Source organism: Bicyclus anynana, chromosome 12 (genome assembly GCF_947172395.1).
Source record: "Bicyclus anynana chromosome 12, ilBicAnyn1.1, whole genome shotgun sequence".
NCBI lineage: Eukaryota > Metazoa > Arthropoda > Insecta > Lepidoptera > Nymphalidae > Bicyclus > Bicyclus anynana.
Window position 1 is genome coordinate 6,220,765 of NC_069094.1, and position 23,586 is coordinate 6,244,350.

The window sequence follows — 23,586 nt, forward strand, 5'->3', positions numbered from 1 at the left end:
CATGATATGCGGACGACGAGGAATAAGATGGCGCGGGGAATTGAGGTGCATCAGTCGTTGATTTTTCATTCATCGCTACACGCCCTCAGGCCCGCGCGGCCCATCGGAATTGTTACGAACGAAGTTTCCAAGCTATAGGTCCATGGATCCATGTAAATGACGTGATTTTCACATTAGAGATGCTTCGCATCCTCAGACCAATTACCTACATTTGGATTTGTATCGCACATACACTTACCAACAAAATTGTCTATAATTTTTGAGGGGAAACTGACACCTCAAAAATTTTCAACACCAATAAATATACCATGTATATTTAGACGGCACACAATCATAAATTTAAATCGTAATACACACAAGTGCAATTTAAACACAATGGAAAATCGATTCTTTAGACGCAGTTTGTTTAAACACATACACGAACGTAATTATACACTTTTGACTGAGGGGTAACGTCTAGCGAGGCTGGTCCTATAGTAATTGGTCTAAGACAAGTTCATAAAAGTAATCACAGGCTCAAAGAAACTAGAACTCAGAAACATAAGGACAGTTTCTTTTTAAAATAACAAATTCTCTAAAAGATTAGAGTCCAGTATCTTAAATTTTATGATACGTTAAAAAAATCTTCAAACATATTATGTCAAAAAAATAATCTGTGGGCGGTCTGGGCTAGGCTCTTTTCTCTTTGACTCTTTGAAACCATTTGAAACTATAAAGTAAAATACACAGACCACAAATGAAGGTAAAATATATTTATGAACTTGTATCCAAGGCCGTAAAATAAATTAAAAAAAAAATAAAATCTATGTCTAATACTCCTTGTCCTTGGTGATATTGATAAGTCTTATCTTTATTTGACGTCTGTGACTTGTGAGTCTTATCAATAACAATAGATGTGAGATAACCTATTAAAACTTTGCATAGTAATAATTCTTTCGTAAAATATTAATTAACTGAAAATTATATTTTATATATAATAAAATAAAATGAGTCGCCACTTGAAAGCTTTAATTGGGCCTAGTATTCTCAATGCAGACTTATCGAAGCTATATGAAGAATCTCAAAAGCTCCTGGATAATGGTGCGGATTATTTACACTTAGATGTTATGGATGGACATTTCGTCCCCAATCTAACATTCGGACATCCAGTAGTGAAGTGTCTGCGTGGTAAAATAAAGGATGCCTTTTTTGAAACCCATATGATGGTGTCAAATCCAGAGCAGGTAGGCATATAATATTTATTTTATTTTATTTATTATATATTAGTGCCATAGATATTCTCTCCTACAATTTCCAATTATTTTTGCCGCGTGGTTCTCATTTCCGTAGGAATACGGAGATAAAATATAGCCTATATAGCATTCAGGGGGATAGTGCAGCTTCCCAACTGTGAATGAATTTTTCAAATTGGTTCAGTAGTTTCAGAGCCTATTCAATGCAAGCAATCTATTTTCGTCTTTGTAATATTACTATAGAAGTATAGATTATATTTTAATAGAAAATGATCTTTCCTTATTTTAGTGGATAGTTCCTATGGCTGATGCAGGTGTTAATCAGTATACATTTCACATTGAACCAGTAAATAATGTTGAAGATGTTTGCAGAAAAATAAAGGAGCATGGCATGAAGGTAAGTCGCAAAAGTTCTTTGTTGTAAATTCACAGTACTAGATACTGGGTATGAATATAGTAGGTAAGAATAATATGTACTTCTTAAAATTAAAAAATAAATACTTATTCCAGGTTGGAGTAGCAATCAAGCCTGGTACACCAGTAGCTGATGTTGAGAAATACATAAATATGGCTGACCTAGTGCTTATAATGACAGTGGAACCTGGTTTCGGAGGGCAAAAGTTTATGGAAAATCAAATGGAAAAAGTAAAATATCTAAGAGAAAATTATCCATTACTGGACATTGAGGTGGATGGTGGAGTAGGTCCTTCAACAATAAATTGTTGTGCTAATGTAAGTAAACATTTTGTTACCTAAAACACTACTTTCATAATTTGCAATATTAAACTTCCTTAACTGTACTGCTTGTTCTAAAGGTTCTGTTATTATAGACTTCCAGAATGTCATAATTTATTGGTTAGTTTCTTGTGGTTTGGAACTGTAGCTAACCTGTTATCTATCAATATTGCAATCACTATAAAGTGTAAAATATATTATCATACAACAGTAAACATGAGTTGAGTTCAAGGTCTTTTGTAATTCTTAGAAACAAAACTCATATATGATGTAGTAATAAGGCATGTATCTTCATATCTCTTCAGTCAGTAGGTACTACTTATCTGTACAAGAGACATACCAAAACATATATTTTGTTAATTTAAAATCATCACAGTAGTTATAAGTAGAAGAATAGTCCCTTCCAAGTCTTTATCACAAATTTTGACTGACTGTACTATAAAAGATATGTGACTGGTAACTTGTCATGAAAAAATATACAAATCAAAGAACCTCATTTTTACAATTCCTTTCTTTTCAAGTTTATGAATCTATAAAAAAATAATTAAATCCAAATTTCAGCTTCAGCTTCGATAGTTTCAGTTGTGTGTCAATGTCAGTTACAACAAATTCAGATATGCATATTTGTAAGAAATTGGGATTGATGGCAGAAATTTTGTCATATTTATAACAAAAAAAAATTATTACAGGCTGGGGCCAATTGGATTGTATCTGGAACAGCTGTAATTGGGGCTGCTGACCAGTCTGCAACTATTAATTTTCTGAGAGATGCCGTGAATAATGCCATTAATAAGAAATGATTTTTTACTTGAACTTTATTTTTAGAAATAACTAAACATACAATGTTATATACAGAGAAGTAAATAGACTGATTAAAGAGCCATTTGATACTGTTAAAAGAATGACAATATTATAGAACAAAGCTATCCAAGCTTGCTCATGGTAAAATACTGCCATATAAAAATTGGCATACTCCAAGAGCTATCATACATACTACCAAGTATGCATGATAGACAATTTTTTTGTCTATTTCCTTTATTTCTGTCTATTTACCTCTTTGTTTATGGTTTACTGTAAGAATATTGCTAGTGGGAAAAATAGATCTAATTAAGTGAAACTATAAACAACTGTGGTGCTATTTATAAGTTTTTATTATAAAAGAAGAAAGTACCAACTTAGTACACATTCCTATAAAGTAATAAGATAAAAATTTTGTACTTTTATAAAATAAAATACCTTTCTGTATCTCTTAGTTTTAATCAAATCTGCTTAAATCTAAGTTGTCGTCACTTGATAAATTTGGTTTTGATGTGGGTAATGAATTACTGACTGCTATTCCAGTATCTTTGAATACCATAGGTTCATTATTTGCTTTTAATTTTGTTCTTAAGCTTGACATAGCGATGAGTATAGCCTCCTCCGTTCTTATAGTTCTCGAGCCCTGATTAGGTAAAACATTTATATAGTGATTAAAAAGTAAAGAAGCTTCATTAACTTGTAACTGTTCATCACTTTCTAAAGCACTTTCTATGCCTTGCAACCCTCCAAAAACTATCAGAGCATGATTGTATTCCACTCCTTTATTTGGCAAATCATCTATAGCAGTGCCTCTGTCAGATGTTCCAATAGTAAGGTCATATCTGAAAAATAAATATTTTTCATTTAACTAAACTAAAATTAAAAAGAGGTAAAGTTTTTGAAGTTGTAGGGGTGTAATCTCTGGATCTTCAGAACAAATTTTAAAATTTACCAATAAAGCCAGGTTATTTGGGAGTATCACAGATGGGCTATATTTTGTCACATCCCACAGGAACTAGAACTATGAGGATGAACCCACAGGATGCTAGCTAGGTTATAATTAAATCTGTCTGTACTGGAGTGCCAACATGACCTTCAGTAATGAAGATTGTGTAAGCATTAATACAATGTTAAATTAAATATAATACAGTTATTGTTTAAATTAATCCCAATCAATTTGCATTTGTATGCTCATTCATTGTCTGAAATCTATGCTGGATTTATTTATGTGAATAAGATTATTTATCAATTCACTCAGACATTCTTATTAAAAAGTCATTGTCAAGTCACAAGAAAAATACTGTTAGTAAACAAATACCTACCCATCCTTGTAAGGGCACTGTGTAAATACTTGGCTCAAACTATTTACAATTCTCACAGTGTAACCCCAATAAACTCCTGTTTCAGCCCTCGGTGTTGCCAAGCTGACAATCTTCCCTTTTAACTTTTTACTGCCTTCAGTATTGGTCATCTTAACTGTGACTCGTATTCCAGGGTTTAACAGTTTATCAGTGGATACATCTTGTAACAACCCGACATTGACTTGGGAACCTCGTCCAGGCTTTACTTTTTTGTTCATTGTTATGCCTTCCCTATAACAAACAAAAAAAGGTCAAAATCATTAAAAACATATTTTTTTTCTTCTGAGTTTATCTGTGATCAGTAAAATAACTATAAGCAGATGTGTTCTGTGATAAATAAAAAATTAAAAACTATTAAACAAACATCTAGCAAAAACTAATATCAGTGATGCAACACTAAGCATGAAAAGGACAAGAGATTGAACTTGAACAATTTTGAGACAAACTTAACTATAAGTAAATGATACATAATATGAAGTTACCCTGGTAATTTTAATTTTTCAACTTTACTTATCACCATTATCTAATAATAACATTACCTGATGTTTCAAAAGTGCTTTTAAACTAAAGGTAGCCTTCCGTTCTTGGCAACCGCTCATAGAGCACTAAACAAAGCCCAAGACAGCATCGCACAACCACTTTTGTTTAGTGCTCTGTATAAATTCATACTAAATAGTGGCTAAGATCAGAATGCTACCCTAAGCCTAATGAATTTTGACTTCCATAATAATATGGTAAAGAATCTATCCACAGCACATAAAATATGTAACAGGTACAAAAATTCATTCTTTTTTTAATGAAATAGAAACACTTGACCACTATTTCAACTGATGGTGAGATACAGCCTATTCACTTGCCTAGAAAATGTCTACTCATGTCTTACACAATACTGAGGTTGTAAGAATAAAAAAACTTTAAGAGGGAGTTCCATTCTCTAGCCATGCAATTAAAAAATTAAGATAACCAACCTAAAATGGAAATCATTTGACTGTCGTAAATGATGTGGCGCATCAAGTGGGTTCAGGAGACCAGCAAACTCGAGATCTTTGTGCAGGGGGAAGAAATGTTTTCTCAAATATTGTGGACATTCTAAGTACTGCAATATCCTCGCCAATTGTACGCAACTTCGACGCGCCACTTTAACACCGTCAGCCTCCTCCAATTTAGACTTCTTCGTGTCCACTTTATCACCAATATCATCGTATACGATGATTTCGTCGACACAAAACACACATGCGGCTCTTGCGATTTGGCCGGCCAAATAGGTACGTAATTCCGCAGACTGTGCGTTTTCCAATATAGTTCCCGGCACCGCTATGCTAATAGTAGATATTTCAGCGTTCTCTTTCTTAGTTTCTGCTTCGTTTTTCAATTCGTTTTCTTTTTCAATAGCCGCCCGCTTTTCGCGTTTGATAATCTTTTCCTCATTACGTTGGCGTTTTAGTGCTTTACGCTCTTGGTTTATTTCTCGCCAGCTTTTACCAGGTGGCTTAGCAATCGGTTGTGTAGACATCATCAAAATACATTTAGAATTTAAAATATTTAAATGAACAAACACGTTGTGTACAAAATCCACGGATCACGGTACGGAACTTCGCTGTCACTGTCTGTGTCAAGTGTCAACTGTCAACAAACATTCACCTCTGTCATCTATGGTTATTGACTTTTTTTACTGGATTCATAGTTATTGGCTCTATTACGAGGGCCACACTCTCAAGTACATCGTCAAATCTGCAGTGCACATAAGGATGTAAAAATTAAAAATAATATATTGTTGGTTTTTACTCATGCTACAGACGTGCGGTTTTTACTAAACAGTCAAACTGTTCATTTAAATCGTACGTGTTTAGTATCCGTCAATTTTAATTACAGTTTATCAAAATCATTTGAAAGATTTTTATTGAAATTTTGATTATTTATAACTGTGCAGTTAAAATTGAAAATCTGTAACGAAGATGATTTCGATATTATTTTTCACTTTCACATCTCTTAGCGCGCTGTAGACTTTGAATGTTTACTTGACTGTGTGTATCTGACATTACATATTACTTAGAAGAACTAGAACGCAGTGCCGCACGCAAATTTGAAGTGATTTAAAAAATAATAAAAAGTTAGGTTATGTTGTTTCAGGCCATGTTTTTGTTTATTTTTATTTATTAGTATTACAATAATCCGCATTTCGCATAAACAAAAACTTAAAGTAGGTAACTGGTGAGTAATATCATAATTTCCACGTCCCTAGATACAACTTGCAGGTATTTATTATTGTGACTTCTAGTTTTCAGTTTTTAATAAGTAATAATGTTTTTATTAGTTTCAAACTCTTAGCTACTTTACTTTAGTTGGATTTTTAGATTTGAGATATCTACTGAAAAAATGACTGATGACGATGACAAGAACTACTTTGTTGGTTCCGTGGATAAATAGTTCCGTTACGATCTAAAAAGTCCTGGGTTCGAGTCCCTTGTCGCCAGCAACTTATTACATACCACAATCACTGCCTACGAAAGTATTGGAAAATTAATATAGCTGTAACCAATAGCTGGGAACCAATTTTTTTTTTAAGACGAATTTTGATTACGTATGTACAAATATTTAAAAATATAAATGAATGTAAAATAATGAATAAAAGTAACCAGATAAAAACCGAAAATAATAAAATTTAATAAATTGTTCCCCCATTCAAGCTATGAAATGTTTTAAGAAAGAAAATTTATCGTGATAAGCCCAGCATCACGGGCAAATATGTTTCTTCTATACTGAAGCGGTTTATTTATTGGACGCCGAACTAATAAATTGCTAACAAGCAGGTCACTAATATTTCTATGCAATGAAGTATGAAGTGTGAATAACGAGCAAAAATGAGATGATGTCGAGACAATTTACGAGTATGTTCACGACATAAGCTGGATCTCCAGATATCTGGAATAGATGCGCCAAGAGTTCTACGCCTGCGCCCTATTACGAAAATTCTCGTGTTGCTGACAGTTTTTTGACAATTTCGTGTTTGTTTAGTTTTAGAAAACATTTTTTCAATTTTATATATTTTAAGCTTATTTTCTTTGGTTTTTTGTACTTAAAACGAAATTATGTAGTAATCTTATCTATTTTGCCGTTGTCTGTTGCCTCCTATGGAGTGCAATGTATGCAAGAAACGTTTTGCATCCACGAGGGGCCTTCATATACACCAATCACGGATTCATCAGGTTCATATTTTACAAAATAATATATCCGACCCAAGTCCCATAAACCCAAGTACTCCTTCGCCATCATCCGATACCACAATCCCATTTCATACTCTCCTCGGCCGGCTCAAACAGACTACATCGATAATAAAACGCATACCACGTGGAGCCAGACCCACAGTAGCTGAAGCACTTAGTGATGTCATCAGTAAGTGCGTTCGGCACAACAATGAAGAAGCTTGGCACAATCTCCTAACCTTTTCCTATAAAATACTCCATGTTTCCGATGAAAAATCCTGTATCACATCTCTAACACAGAAAATAAAAAATAATATTCGTAGTAATACAGCCATTCCTAATCTATCTCCCAGACCCAGCAACAGAAAATATAACCTGTTTGAGAAGGTCGAGGAAAAAATTCACGACGGTGATCTCAGGGGTGCAACACGCTTGCTTTTTTCTAACGACACCCTGGCACCTGATACACCGGAGACCGCAGCGGCATTGTTATCAAAACATCCTTCGGACCCTACCACCCCTATTTTTGTGGACCCACCCTCTGATCCCTCAGTTTGTCTTCAAGTTTCTGAAAAGGATATTATAGCAGCCCTCACATCGTTCCCAAAAGGGTCTGCGTCGGGCCTAGACGGCATTTCTCCGCAGCATCTGATTGACCTAACTAGTCATGGAACTGGTTTTGCTGGGGAACACCTTGCTTCAAGCATCACTAAGCTGGTCAATCTTATGCTGCTGGGAGATGTGTATCAAGAAATTACACCAGTGCTCTACGGAGCAAACCTCATTGCACTTTCAAAAAAAGACGGTGGCGTGCGCCCTATCGCTGTGGGATCGACTCTACGGAGATTAGCGGCGAAAGTCTGCGTTAGGCACACTCGTAAAAAATTTCAAAATCTTTTTGAACCAATACAGGTCGGATTCGGCACCCGCGGCGGTTGCGAGGCGGCTGTGCATGCTGCACGTACATTCGTGATGAGCGACTCATGCGAGGTACTTTTAAAATTAGACGTGAAAAATGCATTTAACTCGATAAGTAGAGACACCTTGTTAAACGAAATCAAAATTACGGCTCCGGAAATTTACAATTTTTTAATGCAGTGTTATCACGATCCATCAAAATTATTATACAAAAACAACGAAATCCTTTCGGCAGTAGGTTGTCAACAAGGTGATCCCCTCGGTCCAGCAATATTTAGTTTGGCAATAAATTCAATAATCCATAGTCTAAATTCAAAATTAAATGTATGGTACCTCGATGACGGCACTTTGGGTGGTGATTCACAAACAGTTTTAGCTGATTTATTACAAATTTACAATAAATTTAGAGATATTGGCCTTGAGCTAAACTTCAATAAATGCGAGTTGTATATTTCTGACTCCGTAGATTCTCATCTGGCATCACAAATTCATCAAAATTTCAGTAACGTCGCGCCAAATATTAAAACCGTTTTCAAGGATAGTCTACATCTCCTTGGATCACCCGTCTTTGATGAAGCCATCCCTCCTCTTCTAACTAATTCGATTTCAAAATTTAATAACCACTCGGACCGCCTACTCAAAATTAGCCGCCACTCTGCTCTTTTTATTGTAAAATTCTGTTTACTAATACCAAAATTCACATACTTGCTCCGCTGCTGCCCTATATGGAAACATGACCATCTAATTTTACAAATAGATTTGCTTTTAAAATCACAAATCGAATCCATTTTAAATATTAGTTTGAACGAACAGGCATGGACCCAAGCCACTCTACCGATTAGGTATGGTGGTTTGGGTACTCGCAAAATTTCCGATATTGCTCTGCCAGCATTCTTGGCTTCAATCCATAGCACTTTCGATCTCGCAGGTAAAATCCTCAAAGCCCCTTCGGCTACAAACTGCGAGATTGCATGCTTGGATGAGGCTAAGAATGCATGGCTAACTGGATCAAATCATTTCCCGACCAGACCAAAAACACAAAGGGCTTGGGACACTATAATATCAGCTTCAACGTTGAATTCTCTGCTTGAAGTCACATCTGGCAGGGACCGGGCGAGGCTTCTGGCATCTTCTAGACCAGAGGCTCCATGCTTATCCATCACCTAATACTGGCACTTTAATAGACCCAGAATCATTCCGCATTGCCGCTGCTCTTCGGGTTGGAGCTGTGCTATGCGCGGAGCACAATTGCACATCTTGCGGAGCTCGCGTAGATGAGCTCGGCCACCACGGACTCGCCTGCCCTTCAGGCGCCGGCCGCTTGTCCCGCCATTCCGCGCTTAATGACATCCTTAGAAGGGCGCTCGTCAGTGCTAACGTACCTGCCGTTCTGGAGCCTCAGATCGTGCGCAACGATTCCCTGGAGTATGGGTCGTGCGCTGGTGTGGGATGCCACTTGTGCAGACACTTTAGCTGCTTCATACATCCAGTCGACCGGCAGACATGGCGGGGCGGCGGCAGACATGCGGGAACGTCAAAAGTTTTTAAAATACAGTTGTCTCGGCGCCCAATATGAATTCGTCCCGTTTGGCGTCGAGACACTAGGTCCGTGGGGCAGGAGCGCTCAGACTCTCACAAGGAGATCTGCAAACGCCTCAGAGAGGCAACAGGCGACCATCGGGCGGGCAGCTTTCTCGCGCAAAGAATTTCTATCGCAATTCAGCGCGGGAATGCTGCCTGCGTGATGGGCACCCTACCAAGGGCGGCAAATTTCGATAATTATTTCTAGGTATTAGTTTTAATTTTAATTTATTTTAATTTTGTAGTTGTAGTTATATTTCCTTATATTTTATTTTTATAATAAGTTTAGCTAATTTAAGTATTATCTTCATTAATAAATACTATTAAAATGAATGTAGGTATATGATCATTATTATTATTTTAATAAAAAAAAATCATTTTTCGAATCCGAGTGGTCGGCACACATCACGCCAGGTGCCGTTCACAGAGAGCTAGGGATCCGAGTATTGGTTTATTCACATATTACTTATAGAAATGTTTTCTGAAAGTTTTTGCGTGCCACAAAATTTTGACAAAAATTAAAAAAAAAATATTTAGTAAAATTATTATAATAAATTAAAAAGTCGTTTGAATACTTTCCTATGATTTTGACTAAGATCCTGGAATTTGATAAAAAAAAACACAATATTATCTAAGGAAAGTATTTTTGGTATGGCCTGTGTATAACTGTGTGTTTATGAGGGTGTGCTTGTGTGATAAATGTTACAAGATTTTGGTCAAGGAAAGTATTCCTGATCTTGTAATTTTCTGTACAAAAATCACCACAACACTGTAAAAATGAAACCAATACTTGTTTTTGTAAGTCGAATATTGCCAGAGTTGCCCTGTCCCACTCAAATCCAAGTAAATGGCAGTGAATGTGTATTGTGTATATACAATATTTTTTGTGATAGGATAGACAGATACAATATTTTTTTGCGATAGGCCGCACAATACAAGATTGTAGGTTACCGGTTACACGGGGTGCGGGAGCAGGGTACCACCCCTTCTATCAAACAATCAGATTTTTATATGACCTGCACATAGGTTCACCCGCACTTTATTTTGGAGACATCATAAAGATTGCATCGGCCTATACAAGAAATCTTATAATAATGACAGCCTGGAGCTGGGAAAGCCTTTAGTATCTCATATCTTTAGTCAATGGTCATGTGTGACTCTTTAATTGTTTGTGAAATGTGTTAAGCTTTGACTATGAAAATGCTGTCTGTATCTCTGGTTACTTCTTTCATATAAAGGAGATCATTCACGCTCCATACATTTTTGGGCTCTTTTTGAAAGTGCCGGCCATCAAAAAAAAATGGTACGAATCGTTAGAGCTAGCCATTGAGAGTAATAGCTAATATGGCATGAAAGTTGTAGGAGGGCTCTGTACCAAGTTATACAGGTTCGAAGATTCGTTATTTCCATACATTTTGTCGATTTTCAAAAGTGCCCGCCAAGAAAAAAATCTGGTACGTATCGTTAGAACTGCCTATTTGTAGCAATAGTTAGTACGGCACAAATGATGTAGGAGTGCTCTGAACCAAGTTATACAGGTTCGATTACTCGTCACTTCTATACATTTTACTGAGTTCTGTAAGTGCCCACCAACAAAATAAATGATACGTATCGTTATAACTAGCCATTTGCAGCATTAGTTACTATAGCATAAACATTGTAATGTAGCTGTTTCAAGTTATACAGTTTCGATGGTTCGTCAAATCCATCTATCTTATTGAATATTTTAAGTGCCGTTTTACAAAAATATGGTACTTATCGTTAGAACTGCCCATTTGGAGCAATATTTAGTATGACACAAGTGCTGTAGTTTTTGTCTGAACCAAGTTATAAAGGTACGATGCCTCGTCACTTCTATGACTTTAATTGAGTTTTGTCCCCACCAACAATATTAATGAAACGTATCGTTTTAACTGGTCATTTGTGGCAATAGTTATTAGAACACGAATATTGTAGAATTGCTCTGAACCAAGTTATACAGTTTTGGTTAGTATTGCAGACACTTTGTGGAAATGCTGTGAGACAAGTTATACAAGTATGACTATATGTCATATCCATGAATTTTATTAAAAATTGCCAGCTATATAAAATGGTACGGATCATTAGAGCTGACTGTAATAGGAACTGGGAGTAATAGTTAGTATTGTACAAATGCTGTAGGCCTGCTCTGAGCCATGTTATACAAGATGACTCGTAATTTCTATAAATTTTACCGATTTGAGCAATATAACTAGTAGGTAGGATTGACAGAAACATTGTAAGATTGCTCTGATCCAAGTTATTTGTGTTCGACGATTCGTCACTTTGTTTTTGTTGATATCTGTATAGGAAACACAAAATAATAATGATGAATACACTGCTTGAACTAATAATATGAAATAAATGTCTTCATATTGTTGCTGTGTCATCATTATTTGTTATGTTATCCATGCTAATAAACCACAATTACCATTACCTGAAAGTACTTAAAAAAATATTTTTATTTACCTCTACCCAAAATCCAAAATAACATAACAATTTTTAAATGCATTTGCACAATAATGTGGCATTGCATGTGGCACAAAAAATGAGTATTATTAATTCTATATTTTATTATTGTTTTATGTTTTCCAACTCTTCGGACAACAACATCTCGGAAATCAATGTATGAACGAATGTATTACGAATCATGAAACTTATATAACTTTGTTCAGAAATCGGATTGTTCTGAACCAACTAGTGGTTGAGGCCTGCAACTACACTCCCAACCTTAACGCTAACTTCAAGCAGAGGCGTCCCAAAAACGTCCTTTACGATCCAGACTATGACATGAGACCGACAATGCTTCCCGGGCAACACAATCACAAGCAACACAGCGTCTTCGCCGGCAAATACGAGGTCCCCGATATCTAACGTCACCCGGACGTGGGTTTTCTAACTCACAATCACGGGGGCGTCCGGACTAATTCACTCAGGTCACGGTTACACCCTCCCGAATGGCCCTCTAAGCCGAGGTCCGAGTCTCATAGGAGACGCCCTTAGAGAGCCGTTCCGTCCTCTATCTTTATTTCAGCCTTCGGGTCTCATCAGGCGATGCTTCTGCGCTCGCCCAAACCCCCCGGTGACGCCGTAGTGGTCCCACATGGAGCCATCGGCACTTACTCAACACAAAAAAAGTATTTAAAAAAATCCATAAAATATATGGATTTGATGAATCATCGAAACAGTATATCTTGATTCAGAGCTATACTACAAAGTTTACGCCATTTTATCTGGAAATTGCTAGTTATGAAAATACGTATCATTAATTTTGTTTGTGGGTACTTTCAAAATTCAATAAAATACATAGAAGTGACGAGACATCGAACCTGTATAACTTGGTTCAGAACAATCCTGCATCATTTGTGTAATACTAAATGTTGCTCCAAATGTACAGTTCTAACGATAAGTACCATATTTTTGTAAAACGGCACTTTAAATATTCAATATGATATATGGATTTGACGAACCATCGAAACTGTATAACTTGACACAGAGCTACATTACAATGTTTATGCTGTAGTAACTAATGCTGAAAATGGCTAGTTACAACGATACGTATCATTTATTTTGTTGGTGGGCACTTACAAAACTCAGTAAAATGTATAGAAGTGACGAGTCATCGAACCTGTATAACTTGGTTCAGAGCACTCCTACAACATTTGTGCCATACCAACTATAGTTCCAAATGGGTAGTTCTAATGATACGTACCATTTTTTTTTCTTGGCGGGCACTTTTGAAAATCGACAAAATGTATGGAAATAACGAATCTTCGAACCTGTATAACTTGGTTCAGACCCCTCCTACAACTTTCATGCCATATTAGCTATTACTCCAAATGGCTAGTTCTAACGATTCGTGCCATTTTTTTTCGTTGGCCGGCACTTTTAAAAAGGGCCCAAAATGAATGATCTCCTTAGTATTCTAGTTAATATGAGGTCCCTCTACACCACTGTTGAGTAATTTGCAAGAAGACAAATGTAGTAATGCTTAACATAAAAGCTATTGTAATAAATTTAATGTTTATGTGAAGAATATTGTTTATCTTACATAATTTATCACATTGCTTTTATTATATAAAGAATATTTCATCATCAATTTTCATCATTTTGCAATAGGGCTGTCTGTTTTATCAACAACATCCAAAAAATTACATCCTATTGATTTGTACTTATCTATCTATACTTAAAATAAAACTGTAACAGGTCAAATTCTATACATTGAAGATATTTTGCAAATTTTTGTAGCCAAGAATATGTAATTTAATGTTTTGTCTTTCTGTCTGTATTTAAATTGGTAATAATGAAATTTTAAAAAATAGTTTTACTACTGATAAACTGAGCAGTTGCTATTGGACTATTTTAACTTCTGACTGACAACAGAGAATCCACAGTGTAGATTTATGAATGCTTTGTTCTAATATAAACATAAATTGTTTAATAATGGACTATTTAATTTCACAATGATTTATCATATAGTTTCTATTCAATATTTTTATGTATTTCTCTTTTTTATCTTCCCCATGTATGTTGCTACATAATATATTATTTAATACTCAAATACCTTATCCTTGGCGTTTTTTACGTGCATATTTGAAATATCTGGCATCCCTAATCTTGTTTACCAAAACAAGTTTTCTGTTATCAGGACCCCAAGGAGAGGTCAGCTCAAGATTAAGTTACGAACATTGCTCTCTCCAAACAGTACGATAATACAGGTCAAAAGATTCAGACATGGCTACCAATGGAAAGTTAGGTAAGTTTTGTTATAATTATGTTTTTACAATATAAATACCATTTAATGTTAATTATTACTACTAGCAGATTCTTTCTTTTTTCATTGCAACCTGGAAAAACTTGAAAAAATAGATTTAATTAGTCCTAAAGTAAGTAATTATATTCTCTATTTAGTTTTAATTCGACTGACTGATATATCAATCCAGCTATACATACATAAATAAATTGGCCTTATAGCACTTGTTGATAACCTTCCTTTGGTGAACAAAGTTTTGGAGTTACTGTGAAAAATAATATTAAACTATATGTGACTCGCATAACTAAGATAAATCATAAATGTTGAAATTCAGCCAACAATTTAGACTATCATTCTACTCTTTTTCTAGAATTTAAATTGTAGAGCCTGTCAGAAATAGATGTAGTTACTTAATAATCTATACATTTATGCTCGTAAAAAACCCTTCAAAAATTTGGGTAAAAAGATGCATCTAAAGATATCTTCTTTTTACTGATTCCACCTCATATCTTCCAAACTGCTGGACAAGCAGTTTGGAAGATATATTATCACAGAAAACAGATATTATGTAGGTTGTAAGCAGCTGTTTTTATATAACGAAATTTTCAAATCAGCCATTTTTTATGTAATTTTGCAGCCCTCTTTAGTGTGTCAGACAAGACTGGACTTCTGCCCCTCGCGAAATGTTTGTCAGACATCGGCCTTGGCTTGGTGGGCAGCGGGGGAACCGCGACAACCCTCCGCAACGCTGGTCTCAAGGTTTTGGACGTTTCCGACATAACAGGCGCCCCTGAAATGCTCGGAGGACGGGTTAAGTCTTTACACCCTGCTGTACACGCGGGGATATTGTCCAGGTGAGAAATGATTTACTCCTCTGTATGTACGTCGCGATTCATACCTACGCTCAATTGAACCATTCCATAATAATTAGTATATCATGCTTAAGCATGAAATCCGTCCATGAAAGCAAAATTTCATCTTTTTACGTCAAGTGCTTTCAGATCTTACGCTTTTATATAAACAGATAGAAAAAGAAACGATTTTCTCAAGATAATTTAAATTTACGCTTATGTTTTAGATTAACAGAATCTGACCAAGCTGACATGAAGCGACAGAAGTTCGACATGATAAGCGTAGTTGTGTGCAATCTGTACCCATTCGTCGAGACCATATCCAAGCCAAGCGTCACCATAGCTGACGCCGTGGAAAACATCGACATCGGCGGCGTCACACTACTCAGAGCCGCGGCCAAGAACCACGACAGAGTCACCGTCATCTGTGACCCCAGTGACTATGACCAGCTTATTGATGAGATCAAAAGCAGCAAAGATCACCAGACTTCGTTGGAGACTAGGTATGTAACTTTTATAGGTAACTGACTAGCAAACCCGATAGACATTGTCCTGCCTGAAAGTTTACCTTACAATTTATAGGTTCCATATCATTGTAAAAATATTGGAGAACAGTTGCTTATTATGTTGGTTTGGTTTTGGAAAACATGGCTGAAATTATTATATCGATGACAAGCAAAAATTAGGTCTACGGTGAAAATATACCTACAAAAATTTTAGGTTTCTAAAATGTAAGCTGGAAGAGCATTTTATAACTGCAGTCTGAATCAGGTTGAAGGAACCAAAACTTTACATGGCATTGGAATAAAAATTGTTTAGTCTCTTGTCAACGGAATAATTACTACTTGAAATTTTATTTGGTGTCTTATTTGCAGGCAAAAATTAGCACTGAAAGCCTTCACACACACATCCCAGTATGATGTGCACATCTCGGACTATTTCCGCAAACAATATTCATCTGGCGAGGCACAACTAACGTTGAGATATGGTGAGTATCATCTATTGAAAAACCAGCAATCATCAGGTTGGAAAGTACGAGTCACATAATATAAAGAGTCACTGATTCACACAAGCAGTGGACATATAACATCTCTGTCATTCAATTAGTTTGGTTAACTGTATTTGGTATCTATTATAAGGCAACATTCAAATAGGTTTATTTAGGAATAAAAATGCTACAGACATCAGATCCTATATTTAAGGTGAGGTGGGGTTGCATTAATTGTATTTGCTATCAGGTATGAACCCACACCAGAAGCCAGCTCAAGTGTTCACAACACGCGACACGTTGCCATTGAAGACAATAAACGGTTCGCCGGGCTTCATCAACCTGTGCGATGCTCTCAACGCTTGGCAGCTCGTCGCTGAACTGAAGCAAGCGCTCGGGCTCCCAGCCGCGACTAGCTTCAAGCACGTCTCACCCGCCGGGGCTGCTGTTGGTCTACCTTTATCCGATGAAGAGGTAAGTTGATGAGGACACCGATAATTCTAGGTGATGAGAAGGTCTTCATCGACATTGTGATCCTCTCAACGGGTGACGCTTTGTTGCTGAGCAGAGAAGCAAGTGTTCGTCTCCCGGCCGCCGACAGTAGCAGTCTGCCTTTATTCGACGAAGAATCAAGTGATTACAAGGACACTACAATAGTTTTTGTTGTGAGCTACTTTTTATATTTTCTCCGTTGTATACGGTATCTTGCCATTTAAACGCCATTGTAGAAGGTACTGGAATTACTGCTATAATCAATTGTAACTTTCACAGGCTTCCGTATGCATGGTAACGGACTTGCTGCCCAAGCTGACGCCGCTAGCGTGCGCGTACGCTCGCGCACGCGGCGCTGACCGCATGAGTTCGTTCGGCGACTTCATAGCGCTATCGGACCCCTGCGACGAGGTCACCGCGAGGATCATATCCCGTGAAGTGTCTGATGGCATCATCGCACCGGGGTACTCGCCGGAGGCTCTCGAATTGTTGAAGAAGAAGAAAGGAGGCGGCTACTGTGTTTTGCAAGTAAGTGAAAAGTGAATAAATTCCCTATTAACTAGCTAGTTAATAAGGGATTGGAGGGTCTGTTAGCTAACAGACCCTCCAATCAGGCACAATACAAATGACCCGCTCGCATAATTTAAAATGTTCTGAAATCTTCGAATACCGGACTTATAAAGAAGTCTGTTATAATCTATAGAACATAGTTGTTATATGAAACTAAGGAACTTGGGAAGTGAAAAGAGACGAAACTTTCTTTCAGAATTGGCGGGGAAATCTGCTCACTTACAGACTGGACTTTTTTAAAATACTTTATATATACAAGCACTTTTAAAGGACCATTTGCTGATTTAGCTTGTGGAAATGGAAAGCATTCTTTAAATGAATATATTCCTACACTAACAAGCGCCTGGGACTTCGTCTACGTGGATTTTCGCAAATCCCGCGGGAACCATGGGGATGAAAAATAGCCTATATGTTAATCCAGAGTAAAGTCTATTTCCATTCCAAAATTCAGCCAAATCTTTTCAGTAGCCACAGCGTAAAAAGTAACAAACATACACACTTACACACAAACTTTCGCCTTTATAAGTGTGATATGCTCTTTATGGACGTGTATTTCATATTGCATGTGATCGCTTTCGAAGTTAAATAAGTAAATGCATCTATTGACTCGAACATAGAGTATTTAATCAATCTTTCTTTATAGATGGACCCAAGTTACACACCAGATTTGATTGAGCAAAAGACAATCTTCGGTCTGACCTTGGAACAGAGACGCAACGACGCTAAGATAACTGCGGAACTGTTCAACAATGTCGTCACAGAGAAGAAGGACCTCCCCGCAAACGCTGTGAGAGATCTCATCGTGGCAACCATCGCTCTTAAGTACACTCAGAGCAACTCTGTTTGCTACGCCAGAGATGGTCAGGTGAGTCAATTAAATAACATGGAAAAAAAAATTTAAGTGTGTATGAATTTATAAATAAAAGAAAGTCGTGTTAGTTACTCCACTTATAAATCAAGAACGGCTGAACCGATTTAGCTGAAAATTGGCAGTTTAGAGCCAGGAGAAGGACATAGGAATACTTTTTACTTTTTTTTTTAGGTGTAGGGTAAGGGTATGGTAGGGGTAGGGTAGGGTAGGGGTAGGGTAGGGTAGGGGTAGGGTAGAGGTAGTTGAAATTTTACATCGAGTTTCACGCGGACGAAGTCGCGGGCGTCCGCTAGTAATATTATAAAACCCTATAAGGCTATTATTAATGTTTTACAGGTCAGAAGTTTGTACAAATGAGTGTGCAGTACTCAGTAGTAATTATTACTACTCTTTTTTTTATTCTTTACAAGTTAGCCCTTGACTACAATCACACCTGATGGTAAGTGATGATGCAGTCTAAGATGGAAGCGGGCTAACTTGTTAGGAGGAGGATGAAAATCCACACCCCTTTCGGTTTCTCGTGTAGAAACCGAAAGGGATGTGGATTCGTATACATCGTACCGGGTGGTAACTAGCCACGGCTGAATTAAGAAAACCTCAATCGGCCCAGCCCGGGATCGAACCCAGGACCTCCGTCTTGTAAATCCACCGCGCATACCACTGCGCCACGGAGGCCGTCAAAAAATCTATCTATATCTATATATCTATCGTGGATGATGGTAGGTCCGCAAGAGATGTGACCTCCACAATATATTCTACAAGGCGAAGGAACTTGTACACAGGTGATAGGAATCGGCGCCGGTCAGCAGTCGCGCATCCACTGCACGCGGCTGGCGGGCGGCAAGGCGGCGCTGTGGTGGACGCGCTGCCACCCGCGCGTGCGCGCGCTGCGCTTCCGGCCCGGCGTCACGCGTGCCGTCGTCTCCAACGCCATCGACAACTACGTCAACGGGACCGTCGGTGAGACTGTGACTCGTCACCACCACCACCACCACCACCACCACCACCACCACCACCACCACCACCACCACCACCACCACCGTCATCATCATCATCATCATCATCATCATCATCATCATCATCATCATCATCATTTTTGCCCGATTTTGGCCTCTCTTTGACTCACACCCAATTCTCACCCAAACAGCTATGGACTTGTAACTAACTATGTATGTAAGAAAACGTTGGAATCTTAATTTTACCTACTTCCTACGGTATTCGATTAGGATGAAATTTTGCACACGCTCTGAGTTCTGATGACAATACATGACTAACTAAGAAACGTTATTATAAATCCAATATGGCGGCCTACTCAAGAAGGCGGACTGGCTATTTGATATGGGTATCAAGCGTGTTTTTTAGTTTTACAAACTATTAATGTTATATATCATATTATTTAGTGGATTTTATCTAAATCTAATATTATATACCTCTTTAGCTTGAAAAGTTTATGAATAAGAAAAGTTGACTATGAAAATAAAGTAACTTTGCAATTTGATGAACTGAATTTACATTACAATTACAACTAATCTAGCAGTTGTAATACAAAAGCTTGAAATTTTAGCTCAATTGCCGATGCAACCTACATTTTGATTTAATCTTTTAAGTCTTAATAAAATTGAATTCGAACTAATGATAATAGTAGAGTAATTCACTAGGTACTGATCTACCTCTCGAGCAATGGAACTCCCTGTTCGAGGGCGCGCCGCCCGCCCTACTCACTCCTGAAGAGAGGGACGAATGGGTGAAGAAAATGGACAAAGTGGCGCTCGCCTCCGACGCGTTCTTCCCCTTCAGAGACAACGTCGACCGAGCTGTGCAGGTGCGTGTCTTGTTATCTATACTATCTATACCTCAGACCAATTATTGTATAGACGTTACCTTTCTGTCAAATTATATGATCAACGATCTAATGCGTTTATAAAAACTGTCTTTATAGTAATGATGTTTAGTAGTTGTAATCGTGGTCGTCGGTTAAAGAGCTCCGTAAAAATACCTTTCTGTGTAGTTGAATGGTGTAAAAACGGGCAAAAACTTCTAGTTGAATATAAGACACGAGTATATACCAAATTTAAGCTCATTTTCTGAGGAAATTTGTTTCTGAATTTGGGTGTGATATTGGTCCTTCTATGATTGGTCTGAGATGTATACTAACAAAATGAAACGGTAGTGTGAGGTTCATTAACAACCCATATTCCGCTCACTGTTGAGCACGAGTCTCCTTTTAGAATGAGGGGTTAGTTAGTCCACCACGCTGGCCCAATGCGGATTGGCCGACTTCACTTATGTAGACAATTAAGAAATTTCTCAGGTATACAGGTTTCCTCACGATGTTTTTTCTTCACCGTTTCAACTTTATAACTGTAAAGTTGGAGCTGCATGCCTCGGACCGGATTCGAACCTAACCCCTCCGAATCAAAGGCAGAGAGTTACGTTCACAAATCCCTTACAAACAGAGCGTTTAAGACAAAAATATTCATTAACAATTACTTTGACGTTTAGAAGGTACATCAAGTAACATTGTGACGTCATAAAATGGACGACAGCGTTTTTGACGTTTGAAAAATTAAAAAAATACACGACTTTTAAATTGAGTTTTGATCATTAACTTTTATCCATTAATATCGATATATTTCGGACCGTTATTCCATGTACTACATGAAATTCATATTGTTTATATTAAATTTGATAGGAGTCAACTATTCTATTATTTCTAGTTACACCAGAACAATACTCTGCAATATGTAACCTAAAAAAGGTCCCAGGCCCCAGCTCAGCATATTGCTACATTATACTCCCCATAAACAAAGAACATACAGCACTGACAAAACAATATAATATTAGAATAAAGACACAGAATAAAGAATGTCTAGAATGAGTCTTTCCATGCAGCGTGGTGAAGACGGTGAAACTCATAAAAAAACAAACTTTACGCGTCTCTTTGATATCCGCATATACAAACTTTCCTCATAATTTGTATTTCAAAATTTAACACTAACAACAATTACCAATAAAAAAATACTCCATCTTATTTCTTTAGTTTTTGTGAACAGTTTTTAAAATATTTAAAAAGATTTATATAACGCCATTTTTCTTAAATAATACTGAAAATTACTGATGCGACGCATTGTGTCGTACTGACTCGAGAATATATTCGTTTTTGAATTTTGTATTATAACGACACCATCGTGTTCCGTGCGCTCTATCTGCCTATTATTCTTTAATCTGTGACATGAGATAAAAGATTAATATTATTTCAGTGTGGCGTGGAATACATCGGCAGCCCGGCCGGCTCCAACAACGACCAGGAAGTGATACAAGCGTGCAACGAGCACAAGATCATCCTCGCGCACACCAACTTGCGGCTCTTCCATCATTGATCATTTCAACAGCTCAACGGTAAAAGCAGCTGGACTCATCGCCGCGAAGTGGTGGTTCAATCCCCGTCCGCTGCACCATTGCCGTATCCACTTCTAAAGTCTGGCCGCTCAGAAATTGCGTTTCTGACAGGCCGACGATGTAACAAAAGAAAAAAAAACGAGGCAATTGTAATTTAATATGTTCGTCCCATTCGCACGAGCAGAAACGCAATTTCTGAGCTGCCGGACTTTAACACAGCTGACTAGTTGGAGGGGAAGGGGAATATTTATCATATTAAAAAAAAAATCGTGACTGGCTGGAGCACTTCATACCAATTCATAAAACGAACTTGTTCCTTCCTCCTCCATCCAATGTTCCACATACTATATGATAAAAATAAATTTTGGATCCCTTTTTAAAATTTATGGCAATTGGCATAGTTATATAAATGAAAGTTTATTTTGTTATAATATCTTTGAATTAAATTATATTGAAAAAAAAATGGATTTATTTCTGTAATCTTTTAATTTTGAAAAACACATCTCGACTTTTCCAGTGGTGTGTATGAGAAATTATGAAAATATATAAATCAAATCTTTCTCAAAATTGACCACAATTTTTTTTATTACACTATTAAATCAAACTTTAAGCGGGGAGAAAATATGTATTAAGTAACTTCGCACACATTTTCGGTTCCGCACAAAACGACTGATATTTTTGAGATCTTCTAATGTGTTAAAGAAATAATTAAATGTTCAATTTCTAATCATGTTAAAAAATTTATGTCATTATACAACATTGTTGAAGTACCATGGAGTATTGTTGTAACATTACGGCTTTATATTCTTATCCTTAAGTGTATGTATTATATTATTCTTAGAATCTCTTACACCAACATTGATAGTAATTTGTAGAAAAATCCATTTTTTTTATCTTATTAATCTGAATCTCAGATTCATTACTAAACCATATAATTTATCCTTCTTTGTATTTGCTATCTACATTCCACAATGTTACTCTTGTTTTTTGTATGACAACTTGCATAGTTTATAGTAAGTAATTATTTTACATTAATAAATGTTTAAGTAATATAATATTGATTTTTAATCTAAAAATGCCTCCTCTTGACCGTATCACAACAAAGAATCTCATGTTGAGATATATAGTGTACAAGTGTGTGTGTAAATACAGGTGCACTCTCTATTTCCTCACATGCAGGCGTAACAATACCCTCTACTTGACAACTCAAGGCAATAAAGATTTTTATTAAAAGAAAACCAATATGGGTAGGTACTAGGTACATAACTAACTTAATTTTACTTTTGCCTGCCTGGCCAGCGACTCGAACCCTGGATCTATTTTCCGCAGTCATAGTTTAGAAAACTTGGCCTGTCAGTAGTGAGTGATCGATTGAGCGGTCGACCAATAGCGGTGGAATCGAAAAATATCTCCTCTTTCGTCTCTTTGCAAAAAGTCATATTATTTTCGCTACTATTCCGAGTTGCAAATACGTGCAACTGCAAAGTAAAACGCTCAAAATAACTAAAACCTACTACAGGCAAACAAAATGTTTATCAATAAACAAATAAAATATGAGGGTACAAATTAAATTAAAATGACATGCATTTTATATTATATCTGTATTTTCCACAGAGCAATGAAAGCTAAAGCTAACGCTTTAGCAATAGAATGACCAAGGGGGCGGGGCCCGCGTACACTATGTGTTTGTATATTATGAAGGCGTTCGCTATGTGTTTGTATTATAAGGTTACACAGAGTAAACGAGTACTATAGTACAATAGTAAATAGATATAATAGGCAATAGTACTATAGTTAATACTATAGCACTGTTGTC

The 23,586-nt window shown here is 36.8% G+C and overlaps 3 protein-coding genes across 4 annotated transcripts; 2 read left to right on the forward strand and 1 right to left on the reverse strand.

The window, feature by feature from the left end:
• The first annotated feature begins 751 nt into the window (after positions 1–751).
• On the forward strand, positions 752–3,212 carry LOC112053566 (ribulose-phosphate 3-epimerase). Its single transcript, XM_024093025.2, has 4 exons — positions 752–1,223; positions 1,522–1,629; positions 1,743–1,964; positions 2,657–3,212. The coding sequence occupies exons 1-4, from the start codon at positions 987–989 to the stop codon at positions 2,765–2,767; spliced, it is 678 nt and encodes a 225-aa protein (XP_023948793.1). The 5' UTR covers positions 752–986; the 3' UTR covers positions 2,768–3,212.
• LOC112053565 (putative methyltransferase C9orf114) lies at positions 3,101–5,738 on the reverse strand. The gene is made up of 3 exons (XM_024093024.2): positions 5,095–5,738; positions 4,088–4,357; positions 3,101–3,607 (listed from the first exon to the last, which is right to left on the reverse strand). The coding sequence occupies exons 1-3, from the start codon at positions 5,640–5,642 to the stop codon at positions 3,223–3,225; spliced, it is 1,203 nt and encodes a 400-aa protein (XP_023948792.1). The 5' UTR covers positions 5,643–5,738; the 3' UTR covers positions 3,101–3,222.
• A 440-nt stretch (positions 5,739–6,178) lies between these two features.
• LOC112053562 (bifunctional purine biosynthesis protein ATIC) lies at positions 6,179–22,825 on the forward strand. 2 transcript variants are annotated; one of them, XM_024093020.2, is made up of 11 exons: positions 6,179–6,337; positions 14,495–14,602; positions 15,237–15,453; positions 15,678–15,953; positions 16,326–16,438; positions 16,689–16,912; positions 17,210–17,458; positions 18,144–18,365; positions 19,154–19,331; positions 20,030–20,193; positions 21,632–22,825. In XM_024093020.2, exons 2-11 carry the CDS (start codon positions 14,581–14,583, stop codon positions 21,749–21,751), a joined length of 1,785 nt encoding a protein of 594 aa, XP_023948788.1. In that variant the 5' UTR covers positions 6,179–6,337; positions 14,495–14,580; the 3' UTR covers positions 21,752–22,825. The 2 variants fall into 2 exon arrangements, with proteins under 2 accessions (XP_023948788.1, XP_023948789.1); XM_024093021.2 differs by having other exon boundaries at positions 6,238–6,381.
• The last annotated feature ends 761 nt before the right edge of the window (positions 22,826–23,586 follow it).